Genomic DNA, 17,119 nt, shown 5'->3' with positions numbered 1-17,119 from the left:
TTGGGTGCAGGGTGACAGCCGATACAACCCCAGCCTGTCCACCCATCCAGTTTATTCAACACAAAACTTTACATGCGTGAGAGAAGGGAAAGAGAAGAGGGATCCGAAAGTTCATAAATTAATAGTCCCGGGGTGCTACTCCCCGCCGCACTTCCTCCAACACATTTCTTCCTGCTACAGAGACCCCTTCCGGGCCTGGCGCCGCGTGAGCTCACGGTGTGAGTGCCGCGCAGCGTCGGGAATCCTGTGGGTCATGATCTCGGGGGGGGGGGGGGGGAATTACACAGGGCTCCAGACCTCAGCAATATTCCGAATAATCTTCCTCTACGTAATTTGCTGGGAACCAGCCAACCTAGGAGGGGAAAACACAGTGAGACGTGAAATTGTTATCACAAAACAGCCATTGGAACATGGCCCATGTGCTGTATACACATTGCTGCCCTCTTCTGGATGGGATGGGTGCTGCTTACCTGTGTGTCATAAGCCCTGTACTGCTAGGAGCTAACAGGGATTCTCCTGTAACTTGGCTTGTTTTTGCAGCCGGAAGATCTGTGTGCTATCCCCAATGCTGTGGTGAGATCTGCTGGCCATGCCATGTGGCACAGGGGCCACTATCATGAGGCATGAGTAGCAGGGATTGAACTTTGGACCTCTGGATCTAAAGGCACCAGTCTCTACTGCTTGACCTAAAAGCCCCAGCTACTGCCCAGCCACCACTAGGGGGAGACAAAGTACCACTGAAGTTGGCCGGTTGGCCACAGCTTTATTGGCATCCTATATCTACACTAGGTGTTCATTGTTACCAGATGCATCAGAACGTGTGGGTGCATGGGCGCATGCATGTGGAGCGACATGTGTGTGCACGCGTGTGGGGGGGGATCGTGCATGTGCATGCATATGGAGATCGTATATGCGTGTGCACACGTGCGTGCACATGCGAGAGGAATGCGTGTGTAGGTGTGCAAGGATTGTGTGTGCGTGAGCACATCTTTGGGTGCGGATTGCGTGTGGATTGTGAGTGGGGGTGAGACAGAACTGCTGCCCCCTGCTGAGTAGCAGATGATTACACCTGCTCACAAGTGTGTTTGGGGCGGGGGTGCTTGCACAGAAGTGGATGGAATATGACAGCGCTGCTCATACGCATGGGTCTACAGAGAGTGATGTATAGAAGAACGCTGCTCCCTGCTGGATGGGATATGTCAGAGTGGGTCGTATGCGTGTATGTGTGTGTAACACTGCCCCCTTGTGGACGGGCTATGTCAGGCCTGTTCTGATGTAAAAGGGGGCTGTAATCCCAACCCCCACTCGGCGGTGCACTCACCCGGCCGTAGATCTCCCCTTTCCACCAGCCCTGCTGCCCTTTCTTGCTCAGAATCTTTATGATGTCGCCCTCCTTGAGCGTCAGCTCCGTCCGGTCCCGCGCGCAGAAATCGTAGCGAGCCTTCGCCGACCCAAAGTACTTCAGTCCTCCTGCTGCAAGGGGACAGACCCACGCTAGAGACGGCTGTGCCAGGACCGGACACCCTCAAATAATGATCCACCCCGTTGGTGGCATCTTGGAAAGCGAGCGGCACCCGGAAGCGCTCGTCACCCACCACATGGCTGGAGGCAGTGAAAGATGGTGAAAGATTGGCTCTCTCCCCTCCTGGGGCTCCGAGGGCTTGGGCCGCAGAGGGTTAATTTCAAGAGACCACCAGGGTGGAGTCTATGCACCAGGATAAAGGGTACCACTGCTGGGGGCCATGGCCGCATGGCTCCCCCACACTGTAACATCTCCCATCCGCACTAGAGACGCAGCCCAGAATATCCCCCTCTTCTTTGCAACGGAGCCTTTGGCAGGTCCGGCAGGGAGCACGAACCACCCTCACCCTGGCTTCTACCCTCACCAGCTGGCGGTTGCCCCAGCCCCTTTACGGGCATTTCGACAAGCGCCCACACACCAGCAACCGACCAGGATGAGCGATTCGAGTTGGGGCTGGGAAATGGCGGGTTTTGCCTCACGACATTTAATCCTGGTTTTGTCGAAATTTTCCCATTTTTGTTGAAAACCCCAATTTTGGGGTGTGTCCCCCCCCCACTAAACCCTGGAAATTTGACAAAAACTAGAATGGGGGGGGGGGCAAAAATGTGGGTTGAAAAGTCACCGTCCCTCAAGAAAAATGTTTTGGGGGAAATTTCCATCCCGGTCATGAGGATCTATCCCAAGAACCCCAGGGGCTGAGATGCTGCAGCGCTGGGGGTCTCTTGAGGTCTCCCCACCCTGGCTTCAGCACTGGCCCCTGAGCACCCTACCGGGAGGTCTGGAGATGCCCCTCCGCTCGGGCTCCTTGAACGGGAACTGCAGCGTGGTGTCGAGGGTTTTGAAGCAGTCTTTCAGGGAGTTGTGCTGGTAAAACTCCACCAGCTCCTAGGGAAGAAGCACAGAGAGGGGGCGATTCCTTCTCTCCTGCAGCAGGAGCAGAAGCAGAAACAGTAACAGCTGGACCCCACTCCCCTGGCCCCTCCAATCAGAAATAGAACCCAGGAGTCCTGACTCCCAGCCGCCTCCTCCTCTAACCCACTAGCCCCCTCTCCCCTCCCATAGCTGGGACCAGAACCCAAAAGTCCTGACTCCCAGCCCCTCCTGCTCTATTCAGTACACCATACTGCCTTCCTGAGGGCTAAGCAGCTGGGGTTGCACTAAGCATTTCCCCCAGTGGCCGGCGCCTTCCAGTGAAGACGGAGTTGAAGCGTCGGATGCGAAATCCGCTCAGTCCTTACTATGAGTCCTTTGAACGCCTTCTTCTCCGTGATGCGGTACAGCCCCTCCGACGTCAGGATCTTGATGTGTTTGATTTCTACGTTAAACCTGGGGGCACAGACACCAGCTCTCAGGGGGCCGCTGGTTTCCTAACGATCTCACCAGCTGTCATTTTCCAGTGTATTGCACCTTTACATGTCTAGCTGTCTGCTCCCTGGGAAGGGCAGAGCTTTGTGCGTGGAGGGTAGATGCAGCTTGTTACAGAAGAGAGGCACACACTGTACTCTCTCTCATGGGGTCTTTCAGAAAGCACTAAGATGGGGATCTGGCCCCACTGACTCCAATGGAGCGACACCGATTTATGCCAGCTCGCGCTCTGGCCCTAGGAATACAGGATTCTCCATAATGGCACAGCTCTGGCCTTGTATCCCACCTCAAATGGGAAGCACATCCAGATGGAAGATCATCGTATGCACTGCAGCAGGAGGTACTTTTCCCTGCTCCCCTAGCTGGTGCTATTTTTAAATATCTAACCCTAGCTTCTTAACTTATGAAGCAAATGACCTTCATAAAATCATGAGGTAGGGAGTCCCACAGGTTAACTACCTGTTGCATATAAAAATATTTACTTTTACCAGGTGGGCATTTAATTTTGTTAAGTGCCCTCTGGTGTTTGCATTATAGGGAAGGGCCCCAAAGAGTTCTCCCTGAGAGGCAGGCTATTCACGCACACAAAGACGTTGCTCTTTAGAAGCTGTTATTAAGGTTAGGATTACTTGATGCTGATGGCAAACTCGGCCGCGTCCTTGACCCTCTGCCGCACCAGGAACGTGCCGTCTGAACGGTTCGTGAGGATTTGCTCCGCCTCTGCTCTCTCCATAGGTCCCGCGTACCTGCAAGTAGGGACATTCACACAGGAGTTATTACTTGAAGTCTATGATTCAGCCACTAGATGTCGCTGTGGGCTGTATGCCATGCCAGCTAGGGTGTGGTCTCCTGGTAAACAATGGAGGCAAAGTTGGAACTCAAGTTGGTTTAAGACAGTCTGTGATTTCATAGAGCATAGAATCACAAGACTGGACTCCAGATTAAACAGCAGTAAATTATGTAGATGCAGAAATGTTTCAATTCTATCATTTTACTTACCAAAGATAAACAGAAAAATCTGGGGGAGGATTCTGGGAGGGAAAAGAAAGAAGTTTTATTTTCTTGCAGTAAATAAAACAGAGAAGAAAGAGTTAAGTCTGGCCCAGGAGATCTGATGTCAGTGCTCCGTTATTCTGGAGTTTCATTTTGCTCCCAGTGTCACATCACAAATAATTCAATTTTTTTTTAAATGATTTATATAATGGTACAAAGAATGGGGCCCCATTGTCCCAGGCACTGCATAGACCTTCCCCAAGATCAGGACCCCGGGGCCCCAGGTGCTGCCCAGACCACATAGTGAAAGACAGTTCCTGCCCCAGACAGCATGTACACAAAGAAAGAATTATTATACCCAATTTAAAAATGAGGAGCTGAGGTACAAGGAGATTAAGTGACTTGCCCAAGTCCCAAACAGGCAGTCTATGGCAGAGCCAAGAATTTCACTCAAATTTTCTGAGCCCCACTCCAGCACCTTACCCACAAAATCCACCCTTTCTTCTGCTACTAAGCATTCTGGATTGTAGACTGACATCTGCCCTTTGTCCCCAAAGCAGACACAACCCACCAAAACTTGTCCAAGGAATTTAGAGACCCTACAAAAACATCCAGCGTTTAATAGCTAATTGAGCAAATGTGAAAGGAGTTGCTACTCACACACACATACGGTTTGACTTTTTGGCATGGGAACCAGCCGATCTCATTCGTGGATGTGTTTCTGCCCTGCAAAGCGGAAGCCAATGCACGTCAGATCTATTGTAAAGAGCTATCAGGGAAGAGGCCGAGGTGGCTGCTCTTGGCCTGGTTTGCAGAGGGACTATTGTAGGCTGGATGTTTAAGCCGAGAGCAGAAATATTTCAATCCGGCTATCCCGACGTGGTGTTTCTTGGGAATTGTAGTTTAGTTTTCTCGTGCCCCCACTCGCTATGGACCGGGCTCCTCAGCCAAACTACTTCTCCCAGGATGTACCATGGTCAGGGCCTCCCATGATGCAACCGTCTCCCCTCACCATGAGGGCAGACTGTGGTGCATCATGGGAGATGTAGGCTGACCAGGAAGCCTGGCCTTTGGAAGAGAAATGGGAACATGATGCAACCAAACTACAACTCCCACAAGGCACCGGGGCTACAGTCCCCAACCATAATATTTAATTTTTTTGCCCAAAAGTTGAACATTTTGCACAGGAAAAAGCCCCCTTTTTCCAACCAGCTGTAGTCTGAAGGCCTGAGCCAACCCCCACTGAAGTCAGTGGGCATCTTTTCCACTGGCTCCAGCGGGTTTTGGATCAAACCTGCCTAACACTCAGCATCTCTGATCAGAGCCAGCACCGAGATCAGAGCCCCCTTTGTGCCGGGCACTGCACAGACCCCGACTGAGATCAGAGCCCCCATCGTGCCAGGTGCTGCATAGACCCCGACTGAGATCAGGGCTCTGGGAATTAACTGGGAGAAGACAAGGCATGGGTGACCCTGCCAAAGGGGGCTGCTTATTCTGTTTCATCATTAGGTGCCTGATGGCGCCCGGCCTCCCGAACAACAAGAGGCTAAAGCACTAATTGATTTATGCTGCTCTCCTCTTTAACGGCTGATTTTAAAGACACCCTTCCCCACCATCATTTCTTACCATGAGCTCTATAATGATCCCAGCAACGGTCATCAGCAGGGCTTGACTGCTGGAATGTCAGCACTGACAAACAGACCCCTCCCACGTGAGCTAAAGTGAGCTCCATTAGCCAACTGCACTAATTTGCGGCATCTTGAAAACTGTATTGCAACTGTACGCTATCCCTTTAAATGCTTGGAGGGTGGTGGTGGCAGAGGTGTTCCTGGTCCTGCTTATGGGCAGGGAGCTCTGTAGGAAGCTCTGAGATGTGGGCTAGCAATAGTTAGATTGCAGCCAGCCAGCCTAGAGTAAGGTGGGGTGAGTTATTTCTCAGGGAGAAGCCTGTTTTGTCTCTCTCTGTTTTGGGGTTCTTGTGTGTTATCATTCTGGATTCAAAGAAATAAAGTTGTGTTACACTGCAACCTTCCAGCAAGAGTATTCTGGGTTTATCTAGTATCTTGGTTTGCATGCTGTGAACATAACCCTAGTCAGACTGTTACCCTCTGGATGGACCAGCCATCAAAATGGAATGCCCTCATGGGGCGGAGCCCTGTGGTTTTGGAACCAGAAGTCCCAGCTTCAAGTCCCCGCTGACCAAATTTACGTGCAATTCCTCTAGTCCAGCAGTTCCCAAACTATGGGTCGCGACCCCAAGTGGGGTCGCACCATCAGCGATTGGGTTGCGAGTCCAAGTGAGTAGCCAAACCAAATCTAAACATGTCTGGAACCTGCTCCACAAAATGGCGTCCTCTGTGCAGCATGACCTTGTGCATATGAGGTCACGCCACATGGAAGATGCTGTATTTGGTTCACCCTCCAGCAGCAGGTCCAGTGATGTAGTTATGGGGTGGTGGGAATCAGTGGGATTGAACGTTCAGGAACCGCTGTTCTAGTCAGTGTGTCTCCATCAGGGCACACGGAGTGGTGGGTGGATGGCGACGGAGATACCTACCTCCCACCAGAGCTGCTCCACCTCGGCTTTGGTCAGCTCCACAATGTCCCCCATGCTGAGTCGCAGCGATGGCCCAAATGCCACGGGTGGCGGGGGCAGCCCGTAATACTCCTGGCAAACCTCCATTTTGGGCAGCCCTAAGGAAACAAGGGCATTGTCAAGGAACCGGTCACAGGGCAACCCGATGTATCTCCCTGCAGCAAACGCCTGCCACCCGGCAGCATCTGCGCCCAGTGCTCCTCCCACCTGCTACATGGACACATGTGGATGGTCACATCTTCCCGGTGTGAGGGGGACAGAAAATCCTCCCCGTGGTCTACAGGGGGGATAGAGAGACAGCCCTGAGGCAGGCCCCATTTGCCCCTCCAGGACGGGGATTCTGCATGCAGGATGGTGTATGTTAAGGGCTTATTGTCTCCTGAACCCTCATTGACCCAGAGCTCCCCCGAGCTGGAGCTCAGCATCCCAGCACAGATCAGGGATCCATCTAGTCCGGTGTCCAGCCTGTGGGAATGGTAGCTCAGTTACCACATGTCCTCCTCTATGGGGCAGGCTCCCCAGATGGACTGCATCATGTACAACACTTCAGAGGGATGGGATTATAGCATTCCAGTCACTCGTAGTACAGCAGACCTAGCAGAACTTAAAGGGGGATCCTTTATTGAGGCGTTAGACCCAGAGCAGACCCTCGGCTCTCTCCAGGCTGCAGTTCCTGGTGTCACCAATAGGGGTCTCCATCACACCTGACCTAATCAGGACTGCTGATTACAAGAAAGGAAATTCCTTCCTGACCCCCCTGCCTGCCCTGAAGCATGAGAGTGGGTGCCTGCCACAGGACTTACCAAGTTCGTTCTTCTTTCTCTCCTGCGTGTGTCGGTTGGATTTATTCTGCAGAGGGAAGACAAGGAGCCTGGCTCAGATAAGGAGGCTGTGTGGGATCTGTCTGCAGTTCAGCAGGCACAGACCCTGCTATAAATCAGCGGGAGGTGTAGTATTATGAGCAGATCTGGAGTAAGAGGGTGGGGCTTGAGGAGGGACTTAGGTCAGTGTGGTACTAGGGGAGGGCTCAGCAAGGCAAATATAACCACCACCCCCCATGTGGTAATTAATCCCCTTCTAATGGAAGCTGAGCCACAGACAGAGGCTGATGCACCTGCTACTAGGTCAGGTTTTAGACCCAGAGGACCCAGGTTTGATCCCCATTCCCGGTGACTGCCCTAGCAGCATAACATAAACTGGGACCAAGCTCCTTTGCACCCAATCTCTAGACCCTCAGCATGTAAAGATCTCCCTTGTCCTGCATCACTTATTGCTAATTAACCATGGGGCAGGGGTCTGTGATCCCCTGATGCCACCATTTAGGCTGTGACAGGGGCTGATCCCCCAAATTTTCCATTTGGGTTTTTTCTGAGAAACACCATGTTTCATGAAAAGTGTCAGCTTTCTGCAGAAAAATATCTATTTTTCTTCAACCCCAGCGCCAGCCTGAAAATTTCAATATACTGCCCCGGTGCCTCATGGGAGTTGTAGTTCAGTGGCCTCGTGCCCCCATTTTCTTCTATGGGCCTGGTTCCCTGGCTGGATTACATCTCCCATGTGCTCTCTCCCATCAGCCACAAGGCCTGGCTCTTCACTCACCCTAAAGCATCGCTGGTGTAACATAAGGCGCTGGTGAGCGAGAAATTAGGTGCAGTGTCTGTCTGATAAACAGTATAAGGCGAGAGAGCCAGGCAGCAAATGAGCTGAGGTGAAGGGAACCTGGATTAAAAATCAGTATTGCCCAATGGCTAGAGCACTGGACTGGGAATTAAGAGACCTGCCTTCTATTTCCAACTCTGACTTGTGTCATCCTGGCCAAATCCCCTCCCCGCTCCATGCCTCAGTTTCCAAACCCTCCTACTTTATTCTTATTCTTATTTATTAGGTGTATTACGGTACGTGTAGGATCCCCGCCCCCTCCCCAAGCCCAGGACTCCGTTGTGCTAGGCCCTGTACAGGCACAGAACAAAAAGACAGACCCAGTCTCTTACTATGTGTTTTTGTCCCCACGGAGCCCAGCACAATAAAAGTCTCAGTCTCGGCTGGGGTCTCTAGCTCCTACCACAATACAACTAATAATCCACCCCTCAGATGAGAGCGTTTTCTCCCTAAGAGATTTAAGGTTGTTCGGGGTTGGTTGGTTTGTTTACCTTTTTCAGCGTAGACCCATAATCTGGATTAAACAGAAAAGAGGGGAAATGATTACTCGATAGTTCTGAAATCTCACCCTAAGAGTTCTCAGACTAAATTAAAGCAGAATTGTATTTCTGTTTGTGGGTGACCAGTATGTGCCAGGGAGGCTGGGTTAGAAAACCCACCTCCTGTCCCACATGGTGCCCCTTTGTCACCCTACTGGTACCTCAGCGGCATGGGGCTGCGGCACAGATGGTGATACAGAGCAGCAGCAGCAGTGAAGGGGTTAACTAGTGCCTGTAGGCCAACCCTTTCCTTCCTCTGCTCTTGTATTCAGCCACTTGCAACTGCACCCTCCTCAGATGTATCCCAGAATCCTTTGTGCTGCCATGCCCCGGCTGCGTCCCAGAATCCCTTGCACCACTTTGTCCATGCTGCATCCCACAAGCCCTTGCTTCGCCCAGATCCATCCCAGAATCCCTTGCACCTCACGGCTTAAATGCATCCCAGAATCCCTTGCACCACTTTGTGCATCCCTTACATGACTTTGTCCAGCTGCATGCCAGAATCCCTTGCACCTCATGGCCTAGATGCATCTCAGAATTCCTTGCACCACTTTGTCCCAACTGCATACCACAATCCCTTGCAACACTTGAACCAGATGCATCCCAGAAGGCATTGCACTTCATGACCTAGATGCATCCCACAATCCCTTGCCCCCAACTCTTCAGATAAGGCCCCCTGGGAATCAGCTGATTAGTTTCCGGGTTGCTCTAAGGAGGGCTGGCCGCAGGCAGGCTCAGGTAGTGGGAACAGAGTTGTACAGCCCGCCAACGCTGGTGACCTGGGCTGGACGCAGACACGTACCTGAGCTCGACTTCCCGCAGGGGGATACCCGGCCCAGACACTCCTTGTGAGCTGGGGCTTTGCATCGGCTGCAGCGATAGCCCTGGTAGAACGTGCCCCTGTTTGCACGGCCAAAACATGTGTGTGTTAGAGTCGCCGTGATAAATCGGGGCTTGAAGTCATCCCCCCCACCCTTCCGCCCTGCCCTATTAACCCTTACCTCCCCATGCCCCATTCCCAGCTCAGCCCTACCCCACAAATTAACCCTGAATACGGGCTTGGCCTTAGCCGAGAGCCGTAGGGCAGACCAGCGGCGGGCGTGGGGGATGCACATGTCCCAGGCGGGTTGCACCAGGATCCGGGCAGCTCCTACCTGAGCAGCATCTGGCAGGATTTGCAGGACGCATTCTCTTCGAAGGAGTGCATGTGGAAGTCGTGGCCATTGGACGTGGCGTTTTCGGGGTAGATATTGGAGCTACGGGGATCAGGGGAGAGAGACAGACCAAGTTATGCGTAGTATTATTATTGTTATTTATTAGGTGTATTACGGTAGCATCTAGGCGCCCCAGTCGCTGGCCAGCTCCCCTTTGTGCTAGGCACTGAATATTACGGTAGTACCCAGGAGCACTTTGTGCCCTAGATATGATGGAGCCGGCGCATTAAAAATAGCAGTGGTGTGAGGAGCGGGAGGAGCTGGCCGCCCTGAGGACGTGCCTACGGGCTTGGACGGCTACACTCCCATTTTTAGTGCATGGCTTGAACAGACCTAGAACAGGTACGTCTGCTCGGGCTGGACATTACAGCCGCAGCTCAGAGCGTAGATTTATCCTATGTGTCTGTGCAGCACCTGGGGCAGGGACTGTCTCTCGCTGTGTCCATGCAGCACCTGGCACAGCGGGGCCCTGATCTCAGCTGGGGCAGAGCCTGTCTCTCACTGTGTGTCTGTGCAGCGCCTGGCACAGCGGGGCCCTGATCTCAGCCGGGGCAGGGCCTGTCTCTCACTGTGTGTCTGTGCAGCGCCTGGCACAGCGGGGCCCTGATCTCAGCTGGGGCAGGGCCTGTCTCTCATTGTGTGTCTGTGCAGCGCCTGGCACAGCGGGGCCCTGATCTCAGCCGGGGCAGGGCCTGTCTCTCACTGTGTGTCTGTGCAGCGCCTGGCACTTTACCACTAACAATCTAGCAAACCACAACCAAACGAGCGGGGGACGGGGGGCAGGACGTGGCAGAGAAGTTTCAGAGAAGGGCTGGGACAGATTTTTGACAACGAATCTGTGGAGAATCAGTGGGCAGGGATGGGAGTGAGGGTGTGTGGGGGGGGAACGTACATGGACATTTCAAACTGCTCCATCCACTTCTTCTTCAGCTCTCGCGTCTTGAAGAAGAGCTCGTAGCCCTGGGTCCCATAACTACAGATCAGGTGGAACATGTGAGTCCACTGGAAAAGACAAGCACATGGATGTTTAACAGTCTCCCTGGAACTCATGGGGGGGGGTCCCACCTTCCCAGTAATTGCATATCAGACAAGGGAACTCAAAGAGAGACGTGAAACCAGATTCCCTCTCTCCCCGCACCCACCAGCAGCAGCAGAAAGGGGCAGTGTGGACTAGAAATTAGAGCAAGGGAGTGGGGAGCCAGGATGCCTGGGGTCTATTCCCAGCCTTGGGAGGGGAGCGAAGTCTAGTGATTACAGCTAGGGAAGCAGGAGTCAGACTACCACGATTCTCCTCCTGGCTTTTGGAAGGAGCGTTGACTAGTAGTTAGAGCAGAGTGTGCGTGGAAGCCGGGACTCCTGGGTTCTATTCCTGGCTGTTGGGAAGAGTGTGCCCAGTAGTTGAAGCAGGGGACTAGCAGCCAGGACTCCTGGGTTCTATTCCTGGCTGCTGGGAGGAATGTGCCCAGGGTTAGAGCAGAGGGACTAGGAGCGTGAGTTATTTTGCTGACTCTCCCTGGCAGCCAGAACTGGCAGGTCTCATTAGCTCCAACCCAGGAGCAGAAAAGGGCTGAGCCGGGGGGAAGAGGAGCTAGTGCAGGGGCAAATACTGGGATCAGTCAAGCTAAGGAGACGCCTTAGGCCAAAGTGGAAATGGTGCAGACTCTGTATGTGTGTGGTTGCTGCCCACTACTGGGGGGAAATACCTGCTCTGTGTAAGTGTGGGTCTGGCGTATGGATGTGCAGGATGGAGTGCACACATGTTGTGTTAGCAGGGTGGGAGAGGCTCCGGCTCACACACACACACACCCCCGCAGTGTTACCTTCTTATTGTCCTTTTCTCCCAAGGGGTCGTCCCGGATCTGGTAAGTGTGGAGGTCGATGAAATCCCTCATCTCGTAGGAGTCCCCTTTCCGCTTGCAAATGAGCAGGGCTTGGTCCAGGAGGAAGGCGTACCTGCAAGGAACAGGCCCCGTCACGGAGAGGGATGAAGACAGAAGATGAGCCACAGATGGGCGGGGGGCGGGAGGAACGCACATCCGGCTTATAGGAGCCCCAAGACTTTAGCCCTGCTCTGGATGCAGTGGGAGGCCGTACACTTAAGCCGGGTCTACATGCAAAAATGAAGTCGACCCAACTACGTCACTCAAGGGTGTGAAACATCCACACCCCTGAGCGAGGACGTTAAGCTGATCTAAACCCCAGTGCAGACAGCGCTAGGCTGAAGGGACAATTCTTCCATCAGCCTAGCTACCACCTCTCAGGGAAGTGGATTAGCTACGCGATAGGAGAACCCTCCGGTGAGTGTCTGCACTGAAACGCTGGCTGTTCTCTGGCTTTCTCTGGACATGTTCTCCATCCTTTGCTATTCTCTGGATCTCAGGCTGACACTATTAAGGACCGTATCTGCTCTAGATTCCCCCAGCTGCCCCAGAGCTTGATCTTGAAATAGGCAGAAGGGAGGCGGTTCAAGACCGCAAATTACTTTTATTTTGTTTTATTTGCAGGAAATTCCCCTCCCCCCCAAAAATCAAATCAATTGGGGGTTTATCAAAATTTCCCTGCCCAAAAAAAACCGTGGGCCAAAAAGCCAACCAACCCAAACCTGGTTTTCCGTTTGAATTGTCGATACACATTATTTCTGAAAAATATTTCGTTGTAGAGAAATCATTATGTCCAGCAAGGGCATTTCCCCACCCCCACGTTGGTTTTCAATGAAAAGCCATTTTTTTTTTTTTGGTTGAAACTGAAAAGAATCCGACCAATCCCGCCAGTAAAACACGACAGGCCAGATTTTGAATGGCCCTAAGACACGTTCAACCGGTGACTCCGGAGCCACACGCGGCTCTTCAGAAGTTAATATGCGGCTCCTTGTCTAGGCACCGACTCCGGGGCTGGAGCTACAGGTGCCAACTTTCCAATGTGCCGGGGGTGCTCACTGCTGAACCCCTGGCTCTGCCACAGGCCCTGCTCCCACTCCACCCCTTCCCGCCCCCTCCCCTGAGCCTGCCGTGCCCTCGCTCCTCCCCCATCGCCCCCAGAGCCTCCTGCACGCCACAAAACAGCTGATCGGGAGGTGTGAGGAGGGCTGCCGGTGGGTGGGAAGCACTGGGAGCAGGGGTGGGGGAGATGATGGGGGGGCTGCAGATGTGTTACTGTGGCTCTTTGGCAATGTACATTGGTAACATCTGGCTCCTTCTCAGGCTCAGGTTGGCCACCTCTGTGTTATACCTTGAAAACACTGGTGCTTAAACCCCAATTCAGGACAGCACTTAAACATGTGCGTAAGCGCCCTTCCTGAATAAGGCTGCGTTCCTGAACGGAGGCCGGAAGCACGTGCTGACTTCTAAGCACGGGAGCAGTCCAAGTGACTTAAATCTCAGCATGTGCTTAAATGGGTTGCTGAATGGGGGCCCAGAGCTCTAGCAGCTTGCGCGCCGGAGCCCCAGTTTGGGTCTGTCGGTCGCAGAGATGGCTGCCATGGGCCCCGGCCCGAGAACCGCTGTCCCAGACACTTGTCATGTGATCAGATGCATCATGGTCCCTTCTGGTAAAAGTCAGCAGCCCCAGAGTAAAGGGATTAGCCCTGGCATTGGCCCCACAGCTCAAGGAGGTAAAAGAGTTTGTAAACTACTTGTACGACCTTAAATCAAGATGGCAAACCTTCCATCACTTAGGGGGTTTATTGATCGTATCTCTATTGCATGGGGAAGCCCTCCAGCGTCGATTCAGCCCCCATTCCCCGTTAAGTGACATGCCCAAGGTCACCCAGCAGGCCAGTGATAGTAGAACCCGGGTCTCCTGAATCCCAGTCCAGTGCTCTGTCCACTAGGCCGCGCTGCTGCCACTCAAAACCACACAGCTTAGCTCTCTGCCTGCGCTCACCTGTCCGTCTTGGAGCGTTTCTCAGAGCTGGTGACCTTTAGCTCCCCGTCAATCTTCGGCCTCCCGTACTGAGCCAGGGATTGTGACTAAGAGAAGGGGGACAGAAAACCAAACCATCTTACACGAATTCAGTCTGAGATGTATGGAACCAGCAGGCCGAACAGATGCCATATACCTCCCTTATGGCTGGCCCGAAGACGATAAGAGTCTATGACTGCTACTGGATGATGGAGTCACTCTTATAGCTAAAGAGGGAAAACCTCTGTGCTGGGTCCTGGGTTCACTCCACGGGGGGCCATATTATATATGAGGCTGCACAAGGTTCCTAGAGCTGTACAAAGGGTGGTAGCGATAATGCTGGGACCTTCTGCTCTAGAAATACCACAGCGACCAGTAGGAGCGGGGAAAGGGAACTGGTCTAGACAGAGGCAGCTCTAACAATGGCCAGCCAGCCGGAAGCTGCTGAGTGTGTATAACACACACTCCGGTTCGTATTGTATATACGTATTCCAGGGGAGAGGAGAAAAGTGATACAGTCGGCTGGGAAAAAATAATTAAAAAAACCAATTTCGGTCGTTTGATATAATTAGTTCATTAAAGAGAACGCGCAAGTGAAAAGAAATGAACAAAAAAATGAAAGGGAAGGAGTAAAACAATGAAAACGAAGGAAAAAGAATGAGAGAACAAATAAAATGAATGAAAGAGGGAAAACGAACTAATCAATGAATGAAAGAACCAACAACAGGCGAATGAATGACAAAAAGAACAAATGAATAAAAGAAAATGAATTAAAGAACAAAAAAGGAACAAGAGGAAGAATGATTGAGGGAACAAACCAATAAAGGAGCGAACAAAAGGACGAGACAGGAGAAATGAACGAACAAGTAAAGGAATGAATAAATACAGGCGCGAACAAATGCAAGATTGAAAGAGGAAGAATGAACGAACGAATAAAGGAACAAATGGATAAAGGAGCAAACGTGAAACATGGTGGAGGAAGAATGAATGAATGAATGCAGGAAGAAAGAAATGGAGGAATAAACAAATGAAAGAGGAAAAGTGACCGAAGGAATGAAGGAGGTGAACAAACAGACAAGGAAGAAGGGAAAAAGACCGAGGGAAGAGCGAAGGCAGTAGCTGTGGCCCAGGGACTCACCAGTTTCTCTATGGAGAGCTGGAAGTTGGTGATCTGTTTCAGGGTCTCGTTGTCTCTCTTGATCTCGTTCACGCACTGTGCCAGGTCCTAGGGGATGGAGGGTGGGGAGACACAGAGCCCTTGGTCAGCACCAGCCGTGCTTGGGGGTGCGATCCATGGCTGGGTTTTCCCTTCAGGGTCCCCGGGGCATTCTCTGCTGGGGGCACGGCCCTCTGAGGTCTGACCATTAAAAAGGGGGATTTCCATGGGGCAGAGTGGCATCCCTTGCTAGCAAAGGGGGCGCCAGACCCCTCCATTACTGCTCTGCCCTCTCCGCCACCCAATGGGGTGTACTGAATAGCCCCAGTGCAGCATCCCAGTAGCACCCCCCGACTGCCCTCTCCAGCCCCAGCCTCCCCACCCCACAAGCCCCCCAACTCTGCAGCCCCCAGCCCACAAACCCCCCACCACTCCCCTCAGCACCAGCCGCCCCACCCTGCAAGCCCCCCAACTCTGCAGCCCCCAGCCCACAACCCCCCCACCACTCCCCTAAGCACCAGTCTCCCCACCCTGCAAGCCCCCCAACTCTGAGCCCCCAGCCCACAAACCCCCCACCACTCCCCTCAGCACCAGCCTCCCCACCCGACAAGCCCCCAACCCTTCAGCACCAGCCCCCAGCACTAGCTCCTCCACTACCCAGCTCACCGCACCAACAGCAACATATTTATTACGGTATATTTGTTATATTATATTTATTCTAGTGTATTTATTTAGGCTTAACAGATTTTTTTGAATTTTAACTGAGACTATCAATGTTTATTTAATTTGTGTAGCTTTAAATTTTCACCGTTGCGCAAACTTCTGGGTTTTAAGCATATTTTTTCTCTATTTTTACTGGTTTAAATGTTCACACTTAGGGATACTTATGAGGTGCTCAGGCAATGATGTGCTGACAGCGGATTCAAAAACTGTGAACATCACACGTTGGATACACAAAGTAAATACCCTCCAATCAACCAATCGTCCCTGTTTTCACTGGTCATTCGCTAGTCCAGTGGTTCTCAACCGGGGGTCCGCAGCCCTCTGGGGGGCCCCAAGCCCTTTCAGGGTGGCCGCAGAGCCCCGCCGCTGAAACCCAGTTTCCCGAGCCCCGGCGCCCCCCGCGGGACTGAAGCGGGGAGCGGCGTGGGGATGAAGCCTTGAGCCCTGGCACCTCCCCACGGGACTGAAGCATTGAAGGGACACAAGGGTGTTGCCCCCCAAATTGCACTGCCTTACCCAGAGTGGGGTAGTCCTGGGGGCAGCTCCACCCCCCCACCTCCTCTCCCTCAGCTCCCCTCAGGCCCCACCCTAGGCAGGCAGAGCCCTTGGGAAGCAGCCACCACTCCAGCCCCGGACAGGTGGGTGACCTGATGAGGTGAGTCGGGGGTGGAGGTGGCGCTCCCTCCCTGGACCCCGCTGTGCAGAGCTGGCCCGAACCCTGCCGGCCCTTGCCCCTCCCACCCCCACCCCCCAATAGAAGTCAAACTACGCCTATGCCCCAGGGTCCCACCCCGGGCCCAGACGCCCCCCCCGGCTGGGCCCCGGAGTTTTTCTAGCATGTTGAGGGGGGGCTCAGAAAGAAAAAGGTTGAGAACCGCTGCGCTAGTCTACTTGTAACACGCCTCATTCAAAAGTCTAAGTCCCTGGATTTTGACTCTAATAAGGTCTCACCCCCCAAAGCCCTGCCCCCACACTGCCCCTTCTCCCCAAGCCCCCATCACGCCTCTTCCCCAGAGCCCCCGCTTCCCCCAATGACCCTGCCCCCCGCTCGCTCCTCTCCGCCCCCTCCCATCACTTGCCCTTACAGCCAGTGAAAAGTGTGGGGGCCACGACACCCTGTTCCGGTGCCCTTGTATTAATTATTATATTATATCATATTATGGTGTGTCTACACTTAAACATTTTCTGAAGTAGCTATTCCAGAATAAATCCACTTCCAAAGTGCATGAAGCTAAATTGGAAAAGGCATTTGTCTTCCAGAATAAGAGTGTCCACACTGGGACTTATACGAAAAGAACTCTTCTGGAATAGTGAAATTATTATTAATAACTATTACTTTTGTTATTAATTATTTATTATTATATTTTATAATTATTCCAGAAGAGGCGTTTATAATTATTACGATAATGTCATTTATTTAATTATTTAATAATTATTCCAGAGTAGCTACTT

At 52.6% G+C, this 17,119-nt stretch overlaps 1 protein-coding gene across 7 annotated transcripts in view; it reads right to left on the bottom strand.

Moving 5' to 3' along the window:
- VAV1 (vav guanine nucleotide exchange factor 1) overlaps nt 1-17,119 on the bottom strand; it is a 59,524-nt gene continuing 42,405 nt past the window's right edge. For 6 of the 7 annotated variants that reach the window (XM_005312571.5, XM_042852809.2, XM_042852808.2 and 3 more), the window contains 16 exons: nt 14,927-15,013; nt 13,771-13,856; nt 11,709-11,841; nt 10,781-10,890; nt 9,829-9,930; nt 9,477-9,574; nt 8,627-8,649; nt 7,280-7,325; nt 6,438-6,574; nt 4,541-4,606; nt 3,887-3,918; nt 3,517-3,633; nt 2,761-2,848; nt 2,293-2,407; nt 1,322-1,473; nt 1-352 (listed from right to left, as the gene is read on the bottom strand). In XM_005312571.5, the coding sequence (XP_005312628.2) occupies nt 299-352; nt 1,322-1,473; nt 2,293-2,407; nt 2,761-2,848; nt 3,517-3,633; nt 3,887-3,918; nt 4,541-4,606; nt 6,438-6,574; nt 7,280-7,325; nt 8,627-8,649; nt 9,477-9,574; nt 9,829-9,930; nt 10,781-10,890; nt 11,709-11,841; nt 13,771-13,856; nt 14,927-15,013 (1,446 nt within the window). In that variant the 3' untranslated portion in view covers nt 1-298. The remainder of the gene's footprint in view (nt 353-1,321; nt 1,474-2,292; nt 2,408-2,760; nt 2,849-3,516; nt 3,634-3,886; nt 3,919-4,540; nt 4,607-6,437; nt 6,575-7,279; nt 7,326-8,626; nt 8,650-9,476; nt 9,575-9,828; nt 9,931-10,780; nt 10,891-11,708; nt 11,842-13,770; nt 13,857-14,926; nt 15,014-17,119) is intronic. The other variant, XM_065576286.1, reaches the window with a different exon arrangement.

Source organism: Chrysemys picta, chromosome 22 (genome assembly GCF_011386835.1).
Source record: "Chrysemys picta bellii isolate R12L10 chromosome 22, ASM1138683v2, whole genome shotgun sequence".
Lineage (NCBI taxonomy): Eukaryota > Metazoa > Chordata > Testudines > Emydidae > Chrysemys > Chrysemys picta.
This window is presented reverse-complemented; position numbering and strand designations above follow the sequence as displayed.